General features: G+C 45.9%; 1 protein-coding gene and 1 long non-coding RNA gene across 5 annotated transcripts in view; one reads left to right on the top strand and one right to left on the bottom strand.

Moving 5' to 3' along the window:
- Positions 1-1984: 1984 nt before the first annotated feature.
- Positions 1985-12245, bottom strand: LOC309888657. The gene is made up of 3 exons (XR_014319165.1): positions 12158-12245; positions 4658-4803; positions 1985-2059 (listed from the first exon to the last, which is right to left on the bottom strand). It is a non-coding gene; the product is annotated as an uncharacterized lncRNA (long non-coding RNA).
- Positions 12113-17415, top strand: part of IQSEC3 (IQ motif and Sec7 domain ArfGEF 3) — a 102108-nt gene continuing 96805 nt past the window's right edge. For 3 of the 4 annotated variants that reach the window (XM_082781024.1, XM_082781021.1, XM_082781022.1), the window contains exon 1: positions 12113-12615. In XM_082781024.1, coding sequence (XP_082637150.1) covers positions 12116-12615 — 500 coding nt within the window. In that variant the 5' untranslated portion in view covers positions 12113-12115. The remainder of the gene's footprint in view (positions 12616-17415) is intronic. The other variant, XM_082781023.1, reaches the window with a different exon arrangement.

Below are 17415 nucleotides of genomic sequence, written 5' to 3'. Positions count from 1 at the left end.
TTAATAAATATTTCTAACAGTGCTTTTATGTGCTAGCTAAACTGTGTAGCTCATTCTTCTTTTAAGGTTAAGCATCAATAAATAACTACCCCTTGTATTTATTTATTCCCTGCTCTTGGGAGAAGACAGAAGGCTTAGAAAAAACACACCCTCAAAACTCACAAGTCTGGAGAGTTTCATACAGACTGGAGCCCGAGAAAGGGGGAAAAGGGTTTGTGCTCCAGTGCTAATGCTTCTTCCCTGAGAAATGGACTACATTTGCGTCCTACATTGTGGACTACACTACATCCGTGCCACCTCTGTGGTATGTGACACGGTTCTGTTGTGGTCCATCTCAGCATCCTGATCAGGAACTGCTGAAACAGAAGGGCTGTACCTGGGTGATGGCACAGGACTCTCCCCTCTCTTCCTACCAGCCTTAGGACTTCATCTGTGAAACTGGGATATCCAAACAATTTGTTGGGGAAAAAAAAAAAAAAAAGTATTTTGGCATTCCTATCTTGTCCTCATTGTTTTAAATGTCCATAATGTTCAGTGAGAGCATTTAAAATTCACAAATAATTTTGCATTGACTGAGTGCTTATTTTGGCAAATTAACAATTTATGACAAACAATTAACTACATCAGTTTCACTGTGACCTTCTGTAGTGGGTGAGCACATCCACTAAAATGAGCCAGGAACAAAGAATTTTCAGCAGGAAGGAAGATAGGATGCCAGCCAAGCTCCGAATCTCTCAGTTTAGGCTGAGTTTCAATCAAAACCAAAGACATGATCTCAAATCCATACTGATCATGAATATGTCCCGCTGGATGCCAAGAATCAAGGCTGAGCCCCAAAATCCAATCAGGTTGTTCAGGCAGCCCTCTCTATCCGTTTTTGTCAGAGCATTTTGCTGCCAGGCAGGGATGCTGTGCTGGAATTGCAGTGACAAGCTGCATCCTGCTCTGACTGCCGAGACCGCACAGGTCTCCTCTGCCTGCAAGAGCCTTGGGGTAGTCCTGCCTTTAAAAGCAGGCGTTGATGGATGTGGTGGTGTACGGGGAGGGGGCCTTCCAGCCGTGACCTTTCCAGCAGGCAGGGAAGTAGGCTAAGCACAGAGAGGGCCAGGACAGGTCAAGTCAAACAGCATTAGGAGCAAGAAGCTGGCCTGTGAGGAAAAGAAGCAAAGGACTCAGGACCTTCAAAACAAACAAACAAACAAACAAAACAAAACAGCTGTGAGTAGGAAAGAATATCTGAAAGGATGAGAATGGATGATCACAGAGGAAGAGGAGGAATTTGTTTGGGTAGCTTGAAATGAGCGAGGAGGACTTACCAGAAAGCAAATAAAAATATAAAACAGCTACAAGAATATCCCTTAAAATTCAGACTGACCTGGCAGTTATGGAGCATTGGCTCCAGCAGGGATGAGGGGCAGCCCCTTCTCTTTATTGTGCTGAGTAGTATTTACAGCTGACGGCTCCTGATTTTATTTAGGACATTATCCCTGATAGCCATGCAAACTGTGGCACGTTGTTCCACATTGACTCACTGCTACTTCAGAACCACTAGAAAAGCAACGCAGACATCACTCAGGGCGAGAGCTTGGCTCCCACTAGAGTCAATGAGAGCTTCACTCTCTGGCTTTACTGTCATGTAGCGAACCATTGCCTTTAGCTCTGCATTTCCCATAAAAGAGCATTTGCACTTTCCAGGAGCCTGCTGAATGAACAGTCTGATGGCTGCAGCATTGCTGTTCAAGCAGGGACACGTCCCAGTCAGAGCTAGCTACCAGTTCGGCTGAAGCAGCAGTAACGCCACTGGAAGTGCCAGCAAGGATGAAGAGGGTTAATTAGCACGGCGGTAAAAATGCCAGCAGTTGCCAGAATCTCATCTCCACGTGGGCTCCCATCACAGTAACTCCTTGGGTTTAGCTGAGCCTGCAGGAGCAATGATGAGGTAGTTTTTGCTCCTACTCCTCTTTGGAGCCCCAGCCAGGACAGGCAGACTGTCACGCTGAGAGTGTTACGGTTTCTCTGAATACAACCAGGTTGCTTGGCCTTAAGCATGCAGCATTGCCTGCATGGAAGGGATGGAAATACAACAAATTAATGCCCCAAACCACATTGTTTCAGTCACATGCAGTTTTTTGGTTTTGTTTTGTTTGTTTGTTTTCTACCCCTGTTCTATTCAGCTTGGTATAATACTGCTTATGTCCTGAAATCTATGCTGTGAAACACAGGGTGTACATTATGGAAGAATTCCTGCTGCTGCTACAGCCCAGCCTCTCCATTTCCAGAAGCTTGGGACTGTATATCCATCACCTGCCTGATGCGTTAGTTCCAGGTTTGCAACGAGAAACAACTTTTTATTTAGCTCCTCCTGAAAACGGACTCGATGTCACTTTTTAACCTCACTGGCTTCATTCTGCAACCACCAGGGTGAAAGAATACTATGTCCCCCCTTTTTTTTTTCAAGAGAGCAAAGCTCATGGAGTATCAACAGAGTGTATCTGTATCTGAAAGACTGATAAAAGTACACAACTGCAGGCAGCTGCTCCAGTTAGACAGACTTTTGTGCATGGCCTGAACCCACTGACTTCAAAATGATGTCTCATGTGCCTGCTTGCCTGGAGCAGCTTATAGGATTGGGGTCAGAGTTTCAGATACCAGGGGAAGCCTCTCCCTCAGCCCTGCCTCCATTTTTTTCTTATGATCATCATATTTCTATCATCTTTAGTAGCACTAATGCAGCCTGATCCCTCTAAACTGTCATACTGGTAGAAAAGGAAAATATGTTCGTCTGTTCTCTCCTTCTTCCTACTCTCTCTCTCTCTCTCTTAAAAACCTGTTAGGTATGATGACCTGCATGAGAGAGCTGGATTTATTTGGGGAGATTCGGCTGCTAATTCATATGTACTAGGACTGAGAGACACGATCTGAATTTGGGATGTCTGTCTATTAATAATCAGTTTGTTATCTTAATAAATATTTGTGATGTGTTTATCTGACATAGATGACATGTTTATTATTACAAATAGGCTTATTGGTCATGATTCACATCGGTCTCTATTATTTTGGACTGTTTTCATTTATCTGTAGGCAGCTCATGCTGTTTTATATATTCTGTCACAGTTGGTTGTGTTTTGCCTTTTTGTGCTGATCTCTGTAAAAAAACACAAAAACACAGCACATAGGAAATTAAAAAACAATGAGAATGTTTCCAAAATCATCGCTGTGTCACATCCATCCAGCAGTAATTTAAATGTGTATGAAACAGAGTACAAACCTAGGCAGATGGGAAGCTTTTAAACAAAACATAACTTAAGACATCAGCAAATGACACTGGCTACTTTGGGATACAGACCTGAAACTAAGACAGAGTCAATGGAAGGACTAGTTTTGTCTTTTGACCCAGGGCCAGGTACCTACAGGCTCCTGTGCTGTGAGATCTGTGGAGGGAAGGTGCTGTTTGCACATGTGGCCTCGATCCCTCATTCAGGTATGTGATGCTGCCATCATTCCTCAGTTCTGTACGGAAAGCGTGCCAGGTAAGTACAACTGGAACAAAACTCTGAGACTCCCTGCTACAGGGTGATGTAGGTGCTAAAAATTCAGACAGGCTCAAAGGGAGACCAGTCAAGCTGGTAGAAATGTACTGAGGGGCTTTTTATTGCACGGATATCAGCTCCGGCTCAGGAATTCTGTTTGGAGGCATATCTGGGGTAAGTATCACTTTGTGCTGCTCCCACTGTAGTTCTTTTTCCTAGATATCTGCTTTTGGCTGATAATTTATATGTTCTTAAGGTCTTACACAGTGGATTTCAACCTAACTATTAACTCTTTTGAGTCTTCCTTTCAACCACACTCTGCATGTCTTTATGTCAAACATTCAGCCAATCTCTCCAGTTTACCGAGAAACACTTCAGATACCTCCTGTCCTCACCCCTCCCTGCCTGCTTCTGAACATTCACTTCTCTTGCACAGCTTCTACAGCAGTCTTGCCCTGCAGACCAAACATCAGCCTGCCCCCTGCCTAGTTCTGCTCACCCCGATGACTAACAGGCTATTCATCCCTCACCCTATCAATTCTGCATGTTTCCCTATGTATCATGTTTCCCAATCCCCATCAATTTTCATTCCCTTGTCCTTTGATGAGAACTCCTCTTCCTTTGCCATTTCTTTCTGCACCTTCCCAAGATTAGTGCTGCAGAGAGTGCTGCAGGGCAAAGAAGTAACTCAACTGTCATCTCTGCATGGGACAGAAATAAGGAGCAGAGCTGCTGTGAGCTTTTGTTTTTCCTTTTTCTTTTTTTTTTATTTTCTTCCATCCTTTAAAAATGAGTGTAGTGTTGTTTGAGAAAATACTTACGCCCACTCTCTGAAAAGGTCTGATAGGATGCTTTTACGTGGGGAAACAGGCAAATATAGTAACCAGCAAATCAGCAGGGAATTTATCTCTGGCCAAATTAAAATATTGTAAGGTTATAGCAGTATAGCAGTTGCTTTGTTACTAGATTCACTTCAACCACTGCCAGAATCCCACCACTTGTGAAGAAATTCACAAGACCAAGTAGCATGCACCCAGAGCCCGTGTGTAATCATCACACCTTCCTTGTGTTAAGCTAAGACACACTACACAAAAGCTAGAGCTGTGTTCTGCCATTATCTGACCCACCTCCTGCCTTCTGCAGCTGGGCCCTCCAAAGCAGAGTGGTCCCTTGTGTCCTTTGCCAGAGGCCGTGCCGTCAGAGGCTGGGCTGTACGGAGTCAGTTGCAGGAGTGTGGATGGTGGCAGCTGTCTGAAGCAATTCCATCATGTTCCTGAAAGAAGAGTCAGAAGCAAGTTCTTTCAGTTTTGAGTCACAGGTTCTCCCTTTTGGCTCTTCATTTGCTCCTTAAAATTCTTTTGGACGCTAAAATACACCACAGAAATATTTATCACAAGTCAGCATGTCTGAGCACAAGCGATCCTATTGATAAGCAAATTTGAAGGCCAAGGTTAACCTGAGCAGAAGCCTGACCCCATAAATAATGAGCAGCAAGTCAGGAACACAGAGACCTCTTCAGCAAACATTTGGCCTGCCTCTAGGTGGACCACACTGTTCATCAGCAAATATGAAGAATTACCTCAAAATCCAAAAGAATGACTTAACTTTTTAAAAAATGGTGTCATTTAAAGAGTTCAGTCTGTTTAGCTTGCTAAAAATAATGATATTATTCATTATATATCAGGTAGATATCAGGTGATCTGATCAGTCACCTTCAAGGAGAGAAAAGCTTTAGGACTAGAGAGCTCTTTATCCTAGAGGAGAATTGTGTAAATATTCATGGCAGGAAAGTAAAAAGCATAGATTCAAATGAGAAAAACATTCCAACTTGTCAATACTGACAGGGATTAACTACTGGGACACAATATCAAGGAATGAGACAGGTTCTTTACCTTTTACTACCTTCATAGTTGCACCAGGGGCATTTCTGGAGATAGATTGTTCATACACTCAAGTTCCAGTTTCAATGGCTGCATGGGATTACATGGCATGTAGCGCGTCAGGCCAGATGCTTTATTGATTTGTCCTGGCCTTAATTTCCCTGAAAAGTCAGCATCTGCTTACCCCTGTTACGTAACAGGAGCACAGACCAAACAAGCCACTCTTTCAAGGTGAAAGAGGACGCCGCTCTGGGGCTGCAAGCAGAAAGCACAGAGTCAAGAGCAGTGCTCCCTCTACTTCAGACGAGGATTGCCTGAAGGCAGGAGGAGCCCTCTGGCAGCCTGGGTTTGCTTCTGCACCTAAAGGCCAGGCGGTATAGTCGGCACTCTTACCCACACTCTGTAACCTGAAATCTGCAACAAGGTGAACTTTCTCTCTCATGTTATGGCTGTCAAATTGTTAATTCACACGGGTATCACAGAATCAGAAGCAAAGGGAAAATATCTTGTTCTAGAAACCGAACATAAAATGCTGAGATGTGGTAAGGATGAATACTTCGGTTTCTTTCATTACATTTTTTTTTTCTCTTCAGCGGAGTACAGCTAAGCTGACATATAAATATATTAAACAGCTGCTCATCAGAAAAATGCTATATTGTAGCCTTAACTGAAATTTATTCTGTTCATGGATTTTTTAATTTTTATTTTCTTGACTATATTTGATCTCTGCTACTGCAGAAAAATTTTCTACTTGGACTATGAGTTTCGACTTAACATTTTTCCATTCTTTTTTATTCCCCCCCCCCCCCCCCCCCGTGTATATTATGCAAGGTCAGATCACACAAACTTGTCTCATCTGAAAATCCCTGTTTAATTCAGTGGGACTGGTCAGATAGGATTTGGAGAATCATGCTCATATTCCACCTTTTTCACTTTACTGCAGTATTTACAAAAGACTCAAAAACTGTCAGTTCAAACAAAAACCTGACTGACACTGAATAAATGTCTCTGCATAGCTTTTGCTCTCTAAAATTAATCAATTAAGTGGGCAAAGCTTCACTGCATGAAAAAGACAGGAGATAATGTAACATTCAGCAACATTAAAAAGGCAAATGCATTCCTAAGAGGGACTTTGATTCCTTTTAAGTTGCAGTAAATAATGCAAGGTTGCAATAGCACATTTCAGATATACTCAAGATTTTAAAATGTGTCAAAACTACACATCTCAGCTAAGGCTACAATACCGAATTTGTACCTTTTTCTTGATGAGCAGCTGTTTTAAAATATTTATATGTCGGCTTAGCTGTACTCCACTGAAGAGAAAAAAAAAAAAAAAAGAAGCAATGAAAGAAACTGAACTTATCACATCTCGGCTCTTTATGTTTGATTTATAGAACAAGATATTTTCCCTTTGCTTCTGATTTTTTGATACCCGTGTGAATTAACAATTTGACAGCCATAACATGAGAGAGGTGGTTCATTTGGTACAGATTTCAGGCTACAGAGCGTGGGTAAGAGTGCTGACTATACCGCCTGGCCTTTAGGTGCAGAAGCAAACCCAGGCTGCCAGAGGGCTCCTCCTGCCTTCAGGCAATCCTCGTCTGAAGTAGAGGGAGCACTGCTCTCGACTCTGTGCTTTCTGCTTACAGCCCCACAGCAGTGTCCTATGTGATCATGGGCAACACATTTGACTTGGTCTTTGCTTCCGTTTATCCATCTATTTAACAGGTTTAAGTAGATACTGACTTGGCTTAGACTCAGGATGATGAAACATCTCTCATTGATCTGAATAGTTTTGGATGAGGCCTTAAGTGAAAGAAGCCTGACTGAAAGAAGCATTTAGGAGATGCAGATTTTTTTCCCCACCCATGAATTATGCATGAGTACATTGTGATTGTCTTGATTCTATCCTCTATTTTGAAATTATTCATCTAATTCCTTCAGAAAATTTTTGGTCTGTAGGCTGTTTGCAAGTAGTTTTGAGAATTTCTACTTAAGCAGCTGCTAACTTCCAGGTGGGAGTGGAAAAGACCCATCTTCCCCCCCAGAAAGCAGAATGGACAGGTGTCAACATAAGACTGTGATCATTCCCCTTCCCTTCCCTTCCCTTCCCTTCCCTTCCCTTCCCTTCCCTTCCCTTCCCTTCCCTTCCCTTCCCTTCCCTTCCCTTCCCTTCCCTTCCCTTCCCTTCCCTTCCCTTCCCTTCCCTTCCCTTCCCTTCCCTTCCCTTCCCTTCCCTTCCCTTCCCTTCCCTTCCCTTCCCTTCCCTTCCCTTCCCTTCCCTTCCCTTCCCTTCCCTTCCCTTCCCTTCCCTTCCCTTCCCTTCCCTTCCCTTCCCTTCCCTCTTTAATTCATTTTTTTTAAGAGTATGTTATGCTTCTGTATGTTCTTCTTATCCTTCTTAAGAACTGGATGAGGATGGACACAGTGGGAAACACCACTGGGTGTAGTGCTTTCACTCAAAATTCTGCCACAGGTTAAGGTCAACAGAAAGAAGGGGAGAACATGTTAGGTTAACTAAGGTGGGTTGGCCAACATTAAATCTGCCATTCCTTGAGCTCCAAGGACTTGACCTTGAACACCAACAGTCTATGTTGTATTCAGGTATCCTTGTATTCTCCTCCTAAAATTCTCCTCCTAAAACGGAGACAATAGTAATAAATGCCTTATAAAAGTATGTATAAAAATCAACCAACCAATGAAAAAACAAACAAACAAACCACAAAACTATCATAAACTTATGATAATAAGACCACAAAATCATAGCTGGGAACCTAAGCTGTGTTCCCTGCTTCTCTGACTGATAATACTTTGGATACTGAATACCGGTAGAAAGTCATTACCTTGCAAGCCCTGGACCAGGTACGTGCTGGGGAACGAGATCAATGCGAGAAATGGAGAGAACTGCCTGGGTTTCTTGTGAGAAGCTCCTGTCCAGGAGAAGATGTAATTGTGAGAAAGGAAATGCCTTGAACAAAATCTCAAATGGAAAAACACGTGAAGTCCCTACCGGCCAGAAGGCTGGAGCAATTTGCTTGCATCAAGTTTCGGTGAGCTGTTGCAAATTGAAGAGGGATTAGAACCTCTCAGAAAAAAGTTACAAGAACACTCTGCAGTATTTTTTTTCTGCAGATGAAACACCTGAAGATGTTACTACCTTCTGTGTCATGTATGCCTATTAATATACTAATTTATTGCTTCACTCTACTCTGACTGAAGTAAATATCTAAATAAATATAAAATTCAATCCTGTAATATTAGACCTTTCCATGAAATCCAAGGGCTTGACTCATTTGCATTTTGCTTTGTTTATATAATGCATGCTTATTTTAATTACTATTGCTGCACTTTAATTGTAATTCTCTGTGCAATGCCCGAGCACCTTGCTAAGTGGATAAGGGAAGCACTTTATTCCATAATAACATAATTAATCCATTATTATTCATTATTATTTTTTTTCTGGAATGGACTGAAAAGAATCAGGAGTTTGAAAAACACAATACCAACAAATTATCTACAGAGAAAATAATTTTAACAGAATTCATACTTTCATCATCTTCACCATTGTTTTCCTCTTGATATCATCTCTCCTAAACAGAGGAGCAGCAGCATTTAATGACCTGAAGATTGGGCTAAATGCCAAGGATGCTCAAAATCAGAGATCACCCCCCACCCTGTCCCCTGCCCCGCTTCCTGCGTGGCCTTGGACAAGTCATTTAATCACTCTGTGACACCATTTCCCTGTTTCTGGTGGCTGCCATCCTAGCATTCACCTTCAACGGAACAGTAAGGTTTACTTCACTAATGTGCAGAGCTTTGCAAATGATATATACGAGGTACTGTGGCAGCGTAATCAAAGGGACACAATGATGGCTGGATAAAAGAGGAGGCGTTTCCTAGCTATGCGGGATTCTTGCTTACCGAGCAAAAGAAGACATTCAATTTCTTCTGATATCCTTGCAGATTCCTCTTGAATGAATACCCTCTCTTCATTGAATTTTCTTATTACGAAGGATTATGCAACCCTATTACCTCTTGAAATTTTGTAAGTAGATCCCTGCATAGTCTTTCATGTTAGGCACAAAAGCATTGTGCTGCATTTCCCTTTGGCACACGCTCTCTGTAGAAACCTGGAAGGTCAGGGCTGGTCTTACCATTTTTGTCTGCCAGTTCCTAGACCCACACAGAAAACTGGTTTCTTTCTGATTCTCCTAGCTCATTCATTTTAAACTTACCAATCTATGGCTGTGGGTCCTTGTCTGTTTTATTTATGACAAAAAATTAAGAGTAGAAACTGGGCTAATGAGGCTGGTCAAGCAAATAAAGGCTGCAAAAAAAAGCGAATAAATATGTCAAGTCCATTCCACACAGTAAAATTCACGTTGCCTGATGAGCATTCAAGCACCATGACACAGGACTTCCAAGCTGTATGGCTTCATCCCTGGTCTTCCACACCAGGACACATTTTCTCGTTAGTTACTATTACCTTATGAATACGTACCGCAGCCTGTCGTACTGTATATGGATAGGCCAGCACGATGTTTATGGCCCTTATTTCGTCATTGCTTTTACCCAGGTGGGCAGAAAAGGAACCTTATGTCCAACACGAAGATAGAAATGCGCACAGAGCTAGCCCCTAAGTGCTGAAACAGCCTGTTCCATCCTGCAAGAGAAACAATCCCTGCCTAAAGTCTCTCCTAATGAGGACAAGGAAGCTCTTTTATCTTTGTGTGTGTGCGTGTGTATACACCAATGTACCCACAGCCATCCCATGTTCCTTCCCAGAGTGTACCCATGCCAAAAGTACATTATTTCCTCTGGTTTCCCTGGACTCCATTCCTGTGAGGTAGGACTGAGCTGACGCTGCTCAGCAGTGTCTCTTGAAAGGAGGCAGCATACCAGCACAGTCTCCAAAATGATCATTTGTACACTTACCCCAAAATATCTTAGGCGCTTTCATCTCCCCTGTGTTTCTGCGTATGCCTTTTCACGTTCCCCTACAACCATCTCTCACCTTGCTACACAACACCGGTTCCTCTTCAGCCGGCCCCCCCTCACAAGACATTAATGGCACAGCAGGCAGTGAGGTGGAGAAAGGTCTCTCTTAAATTTTTCCATTAAAATCATAAGTGTGTGGGATTTGAGTGCTCTTAGAGTTCACTCCAGGGTCTTCCCCTGACACAGGGGACATACGGCAATGCTTCACGATCCCCCAAAGCCACCTCTAAGTGCTTGCAAGAGAACTGTGAATAGCAGCTCCTTTTTAGAAGGAATCTGCGAACAGTTTCTAATCCTGGTGATCCTGTTTGCATCAGTTTACATTCCCAAGGCTATCTGTGAACAGAAAGGACTGGAAATACACCTTTCCGCTCAGCTGAGGCTGAGATTCTCCTTCACATTTCTCGGTCCCTCACTTCAGGAGCTCCATGCTGTGGTGCGGTTTTTGCTGATCTGAAAAGGCAAAATGAAAGTAGCTCTACCCCCAAAGCAATCTGCTTAAGGACAGTTGCTTTTCATTCTGTGGACGTGCACATTTTGGATGCTCGGTCAGATCTACTGATGGGCTTGCCTAAAATCAGGTGTGACTGCTTGCTGCCCCTCCTGGACCTTCAGAGCCAACGGTGATTGACGAGGTTGCTGCTCTGTGACCAAAACTCTTCACAGATCTGCACCAGAGTCCCTGTAAATAAGTGTGCTGCCTTTACCTAGGCTACTTCGCATGACAGAAAGCACAAGGGTTGTCTCCTCAGACCCAGGTCTGTAAGTTTGTGAACTCAGAGATGTGCATGAGGAAGGGCAAGGGAAGGCGTTTCGTGAGAAATGGACAGCATCTGCTCAGAAATGCAATCTGCACACCCAGGCAGAGCCCCACAGTTTGTCCGGTTTGCTTCCCAAGGAGCTGAAGGAGACCAGGGCTTTGGGGACCAGGGCTTCGGGGGACCAAGGCTTCGGGGGACCAAGGCTTCGGGGGAGCGGCAAGCTGATGGGGGTGCCACCGGTTCCCCCGACACCCATTTTCCTGGGGAGCTCCTTGCCCGCTGCGTGCTGACACCACCAAACAGCACCGCCACCAGCAGGGCAGCCACCACCACCTCGAATTACACCACTTTGCTTAAGCGCAACCAACAGAAAAAAAAAAAATTAAAAATTAAAAATAAAATAAAAGAAACCACTAAGTCATGATGGGAATTTATAAACATAACACAGAAAGGCACCACGCAGAAAGGCCACTGAGGGAGGGAGGCAGACCGGGACCGGGACGGGGACGGGGACGGGGACGGGGACGGGGACGGGGACGGGGGCTCCCCTCATGGTCCCCTCCCTCAGCCGCCCCCTCAGCTGCCGCCCGCCCCCCTCCATCCCCCGGCGCCTGCGCGGCGGGGCCATGGGCGGGCTCTCGGCGGCGCCCCCCCCCCCCCCCATAGGAACGGCTTCGCTCCCCCCCACCCCCCCCCCCCCACCCCGCGGCACCATCGGGCGGCCGCTGGCCGGGCGCGTGCCCAGGCGCGCGCGCGCTCGCTCCGGCGGGTGCCCGGCCGCGGGAGCGCGCCCGCCGCCCGCCCTCCCCGCAGCCAGGCGCCGCTCGGGCCGGCGGGCGGAGAGGGGCCCGCGGGGTCCGCGCAGGGAGAGAGAGGAGAAGGAGAAGGAGAAGAGGGGAGAGGGGGGTGGGTGGGTGGGTGCGTGTGCGGGGTGGGGGGGGCGGGCATGGAGAGCCTGCTGGAGAACCCGGTGCGCGCCGTGCTGTACCTGAAGGAGCTGACCGCCATCGTGCAGAACCAGCAGAGCCTCATCCACACCCAGCGGCAGCGCATCGACGAGCTGGAGCGGCGGCTGGACGAGCTCAGCACCGAGAACCGCAGCCTGCGCGGGCAGCGGCCGCCCCGCAGCGAGCCCCCTACCACCGCCGGGGCCGGGGCTGGGGCTGGGGTCCCCCCGGGACCGCCGCCCGAGCACCCCCCGGGGCCGCCGCCGCCTTCGCCGCCTTCCCCTCCGCCGCCCCCGCCGGGCCAGCCCGAGCCGCCCCAGCCCCAGCCCCAGCCCCAGCCCCAGCAGCAGGCGGCGGGGGGCGGCCCCGGGGGCGGCCGGGCGGGCGGGCAGCAGCCCCCCGCCGACAAGGAGGGCAGGGAGAAGGGGTGCTGCAGCGCCCTGCTCCACCACAAGACCCCGCCGCCCATCGGCAAGGGCATCCTCGGCCGGAGACCGGAGTGAGTGAGGGGTGAGGGGTGGGCGGGGGGCCGTGCTCCTTCCTCCCCCTCCTCCGTGCGCCCCTTCTTCAGGGTGCTGCTTCCCCCCTGACCGCTTTTCTTCCAGGGGCAAGTGTCCGTGGCCAGCCTGAGCCCAGCATCGCGCCCTCCTCGCCTGGCATCGGTACCCGAGTCGTGGAGCAAACGCCAGCCCGGCGTGGCGGTGGGGAGGCTTTCCTCCTGCTTGCCCTAAGTCACCGGCATCCCCCAAAAAGCCCCCCGACCCGCCAGGGAGAATCCCCGCTCCTCCCTGGGAGCTGGGCTTCTCCTCCTCTCCCCGCTGCGAGGGTTGCGCATGGTGCCGGGGGGTTCACGGAGGTACAGCTGCCGTGCATATGTTTGACATTTAGGATGCGTATGGCACGCGCCTGTGGGTTGCCTTTTTTTTTTTTTTTTTTTTTTTGGTGAGTGGTACCCGATGCCGACCCAGCTCATGAAAAGGACCAAGTGTTTTTTAGCAGCGCAGAAAGCGTGACTGCTAGTGCTGAATGCTGATAGCGGTCTGCGTGCATGCGTGTGTAGTAAACAAGGATGAGCATTCCTGCACTGGAGCTGGTGGAAGAGGCGACTCCTGGAGTCTCATTTGCTTGGGTTTTGTGTCCCGTTTATGCCGTCAGTTCACCAGCTGGTCATGACAACTGCACCGGGCATGGTGCTGGCCTTGGTTTAGGCGCTTGGAAAGCAGGGGGATGTGGTCTGCTCGAAGCCGGTTAGGGAACTCGGGAAGGGAAGGTGCTCAGCTTCTGGCGTGGCTTCTCTCACGTGAGGAATTTGGTAATGTAAGTAGTACAACTAGAGCTGCTCTTCCTTTCCAGAATGGGCCCTATTGTTTTGCTTATAGTGATGCCAAAATAAAGTACGCAGGACAGTGGATGGCCCCAGACGTCTTCCTTATCTCTTTTGGCACTTTTAAAACAAAGGGCCCCTTCTCTGTCATGTTGGCTTTGAGCACAGAAGCGTGGCTATGATATGGAGCTGGATTTCAGCCGGTGTAAGTAGAGTTACACCACTTCACAACAGCAAGGCATCTACCACATGATTCTGTGAAAATCAGTAGAGAAATTACTATTAAAAGAAATACTATTAAAGGACTACGTACGGTCAAGGCATGCTTGAATCCCAAAAGACGGGTCCGTACTCCTAAAATACTGCACTGTAATGATTCAGTTTTGCGATCACACCTTAAAGGAAGTGTGTGTATTAAAATACACAGGGTGCTGATACAGGTAGTAAGCATTTGCAGGATCTGGCCCTTATTCATCATGCAGTGGATGAAGTTTTAAAAAGACGTGGGGCCAGATCCTGAGCTCATGCTGCTCTAAATCCAGAATGGCTTGGTTGAAGTCACTCGGTTGAAAACAGTGAGAAATGCATATAAAAATGCATAATCAACCTCATTGTTTTTGAAATAGTGAACCCCTGCAGTGAAGGCTCTGTTAGAAATGTCGTATTAGCAAGGGCTTTCCTTTCTTCCGAGCAGAGTTTCTAACATATGTCATTACACAGACTGAAGAATCAATTTCGGTGCAGAAGTCTAAATGCCTCCTCCTTATCTGAGCTTTTTTCTAGTGGGGTTTGGTTGGGACGAGAATCGTGGATCAGTTCTTCGTATCAAAAGGCACAAAGAGAAGCGCGTTAAGAACACAGGTGATCGCTGACAGATCATACCACAATCTATAAATAACAGAGAGCTAGATACATAGATGTAGCCTTTTTGTGGAAAGTCAGGGCTGCTGCTGGGGATAACAGAGCAATCCCTGCAGCGCTCTTCACTCACGAAGATTGAAATAGACTGCTTCTGTTTCCTTCTATAGCATAGGCAAACCGAAGTCTTTGTATAGAAAGGGAAATGGGAAAGATGCAAAACAGTCTACAGTTCCCACTCCTGCCGGTTCCCTTTTTTCCCATTGATTGTGTACACCGGGTTTCATCCTCTCTCATCTCTGACTGTCAGAAGGAAATCAAAGGGACTGCAAAACCTAACTTAAAGGCAACTCGAATGTAGAGGATCTTTCACCACCTTTTTGACAGCATGCCCAGTATCCCTTGTGATCCAGCTGGCCAACCTGAGAGTTGTATTTTGGCTTTTGCGTGACAGCAGGGGACATGTACTTTAATACCTACACAGATTAGGTGTCTGCGCTTCCTTCCTTCCTACGCAAATCTGAACGTGTTTTTCCCTGTAGTATAAACCCTGAAATTCAGTGTCCTCTGCTTCTTCCCCCTTAGCCAAGAGCGTAAGAACTGGCTGCTCACTACAGAAAATGGCCACTCTAAACAGAACAGAAATGATGTTTTAGCATGACAAGACGCAGTGGCTGAAATGAAGGGCTAAAGCAGCACCCAGGCAGTGCCCAGCAATCACAGCCCGGTGATGGGATTTCCTCTGCCTCTCACAAAACAGGAGGTTTTGGCAGCGTGTTTAAATGTACTGGGGGTGCCCCGTCTCACCTCAGACACAGCCCAGGGATTTTGCTCCATTTGATCTAGGATTGAGGTTTTTTTGCAGCCCAGCTCACCTCAAGCCCTGGATAGAAGTGAAGAGCTGAGCTTTTGGACACATGTGACTCTTCATGTCAAGTAGGGCAGTCTTCTGCAAGGGGCTGGGAAGAAAAAACAACAGAATCATCTTTTTAAGAGAAGTTCAGTCTTACTTTCATTGTTAGCTCTCTTTAAAACTAATAGATCTTTTGTTGTTGTTGTGTGTGTGTTTTTTTAATAAGAAAATTACATTTTTAAAGAGAAGAAAAAAGCAATCCCTCCTCTAGAAGGGAAGAATTCCTGAGTTTTGCAGAGGCACACTAATTGTTGCCGCATGTTGCCTGAGAAAAGGTAGCCCTGAGCTTACCTATGAAAGGAGAGACAGGGAGAAAGATCTTTGCAGAGACTCTGAGCAAGAATTAGGCTGATTATTATTCTGTGGCATCTGTCTCTTTCTACCTTAGGAATCTATTGCATAAGTGCCTCACAGCTTTAAAAACAAAAAAATAAGGTCATTCGTCATGGAATGTTTTGCTTCAAAAATACAGGTTGCTAAATTAGCATGGCTTAGATCACCCTTAGGAGGCAGCCTCTTGTCTTAAGGGACCACCCGAACGTATCGTCAAACGCCGTGAGTATAAATTTTCCTCCCCGTCTTTATCAGAAAACTGCCTTCTCTTCCAGTCCTCAGTACCCTTCATTGAGTATCAGAGGAACGCCACGGGGTTGAATTTAGCACATTAAGTCTAAATGGCCTGAATCTTGCCGTCTTTCTTTCAGTGAAAGTCTCTCAGTGAAGCTCTGCCTATGGAAGGACTTCAGATTTTGAGCCCGTGCATTATCTGGAAAACTGACTTTGGTTAATACGATTAAATAATAGTTAACATTCAGTTGCTGTTTCTTCCATCGAAAGGCGTAGGTGCAATTTACGAACATTCAGCGTAGCATTCAAGTCTTCTTTTAACCACGTCACCGACACTGAAAGCAGGTGTAGAAGCAGTATTTGTCTGGCACGACTTACAGAAGCTAAGTAGATCCTTTAAATTATTAGTCTCTGTTTGCTCTGCAAGATCGGCTCATCATGCAAAACAAACTCTTAGGACTCTTGGAAGAAATTTGCTAAAATCACGTTTTCCCAGAGGTCTTAGAGCTCATTTGGACTTGCATTAGGCTGAAACCTATTCTATTTTATTTTGTACTAATTTAGGACAGTATTTTTTATCTTATTAAAGAGGCGTGTTTTAAAAGATATTGTTAGAGGCACCTAGTCGGTGCTGTGGTCTGAGGCTGTTTGCTGTATTTTTGTTTAATTTCAAAAGCTCAATTATGTAACTTTGAAATGAAGATATTGCATATGCAGAGGTGCTGTTTTCCATAATTTTTCTTTTTAACTATGCATTAATGTTCTATTCTATGGATTATCTCCAGGGTAAAGGCATTAGACAAAATCCCACAGATTTCAATGGGTACTAACAATAACTGTAAATATTATGGCTTACTATTAACATATTTTGCTATATTTGCGCATTGCACCAGCACACACAAAGAAAAAAAAAAGGAAAAAAAAAGAAAAAAGGGAAAAAAAAAAAAGGCCAGTGCAACTCTGAATTGCCCATGTACCCCAGATACCCATCCCGTTCACTTTGGGTGCACAAGCAGTGCTACATATGCCCTCTGCTTTCGCTCTTTTGGATTCAGATTTCCCCCAGCTTATTTCAGAGTCTGATTCCCTTGAGCTTTCACACACCAGAAATAGTTGCATTGGGGCTGCCCTGGGTTCTGAAAATCCCTGCTAGCAAGGCACAGTTTCAGCATCAAAAGTTACTTGGAGTAGAGCGCTGTAAGCCGGTTTCAAATGACAGGGGGTTGCATTGGGGTAGCTGCACGGATACCAAAGCCCTGCTCAGACGAGAATGAAATAAAGATTACAATGGGAGGAGAAAAAGTAGAGTCTCTGCAACTGTGTCCCATTTTAAGATACATCTGTACTGGTTCCATTCACATGGTAATCAGCCTGAGACATTCTTTACGGTACGAACACACCTGCGTCATATCTGCATCAGGGCCTATAAAGTCCCAGGCGAAGGAATATGGAATTAATGATTCATAACAATATTACAAGAGATCACAGATGAGGCAAGAGAAGGAAAAAGTCTCAGCTTAGGAGGAGTTCAGGATGAAATTCTAGGTACAAAATTGCGTAGTGAAGATGGCATGAGGAATTCCCCCCACGGGGACAGGACTGCAATATGGTGCTATATAATGTCCTGGCCAGAGAAA

The sequence above is a fragment of the Aythya marila genome (assembly GCF_965140915.1).
Source record: "Aythya marila genome assembly, chromosome: 1".
NCBI classification, from domain to species: domain Eukaryota; kingdom Metazoa; phylum Chordata; class Aves; order Anseriformes; family Anatidae; genus Aythya; species Aythya marila.
This window is presented reverse-complemented; position numbering and strand designations above follow the sequence as displayed.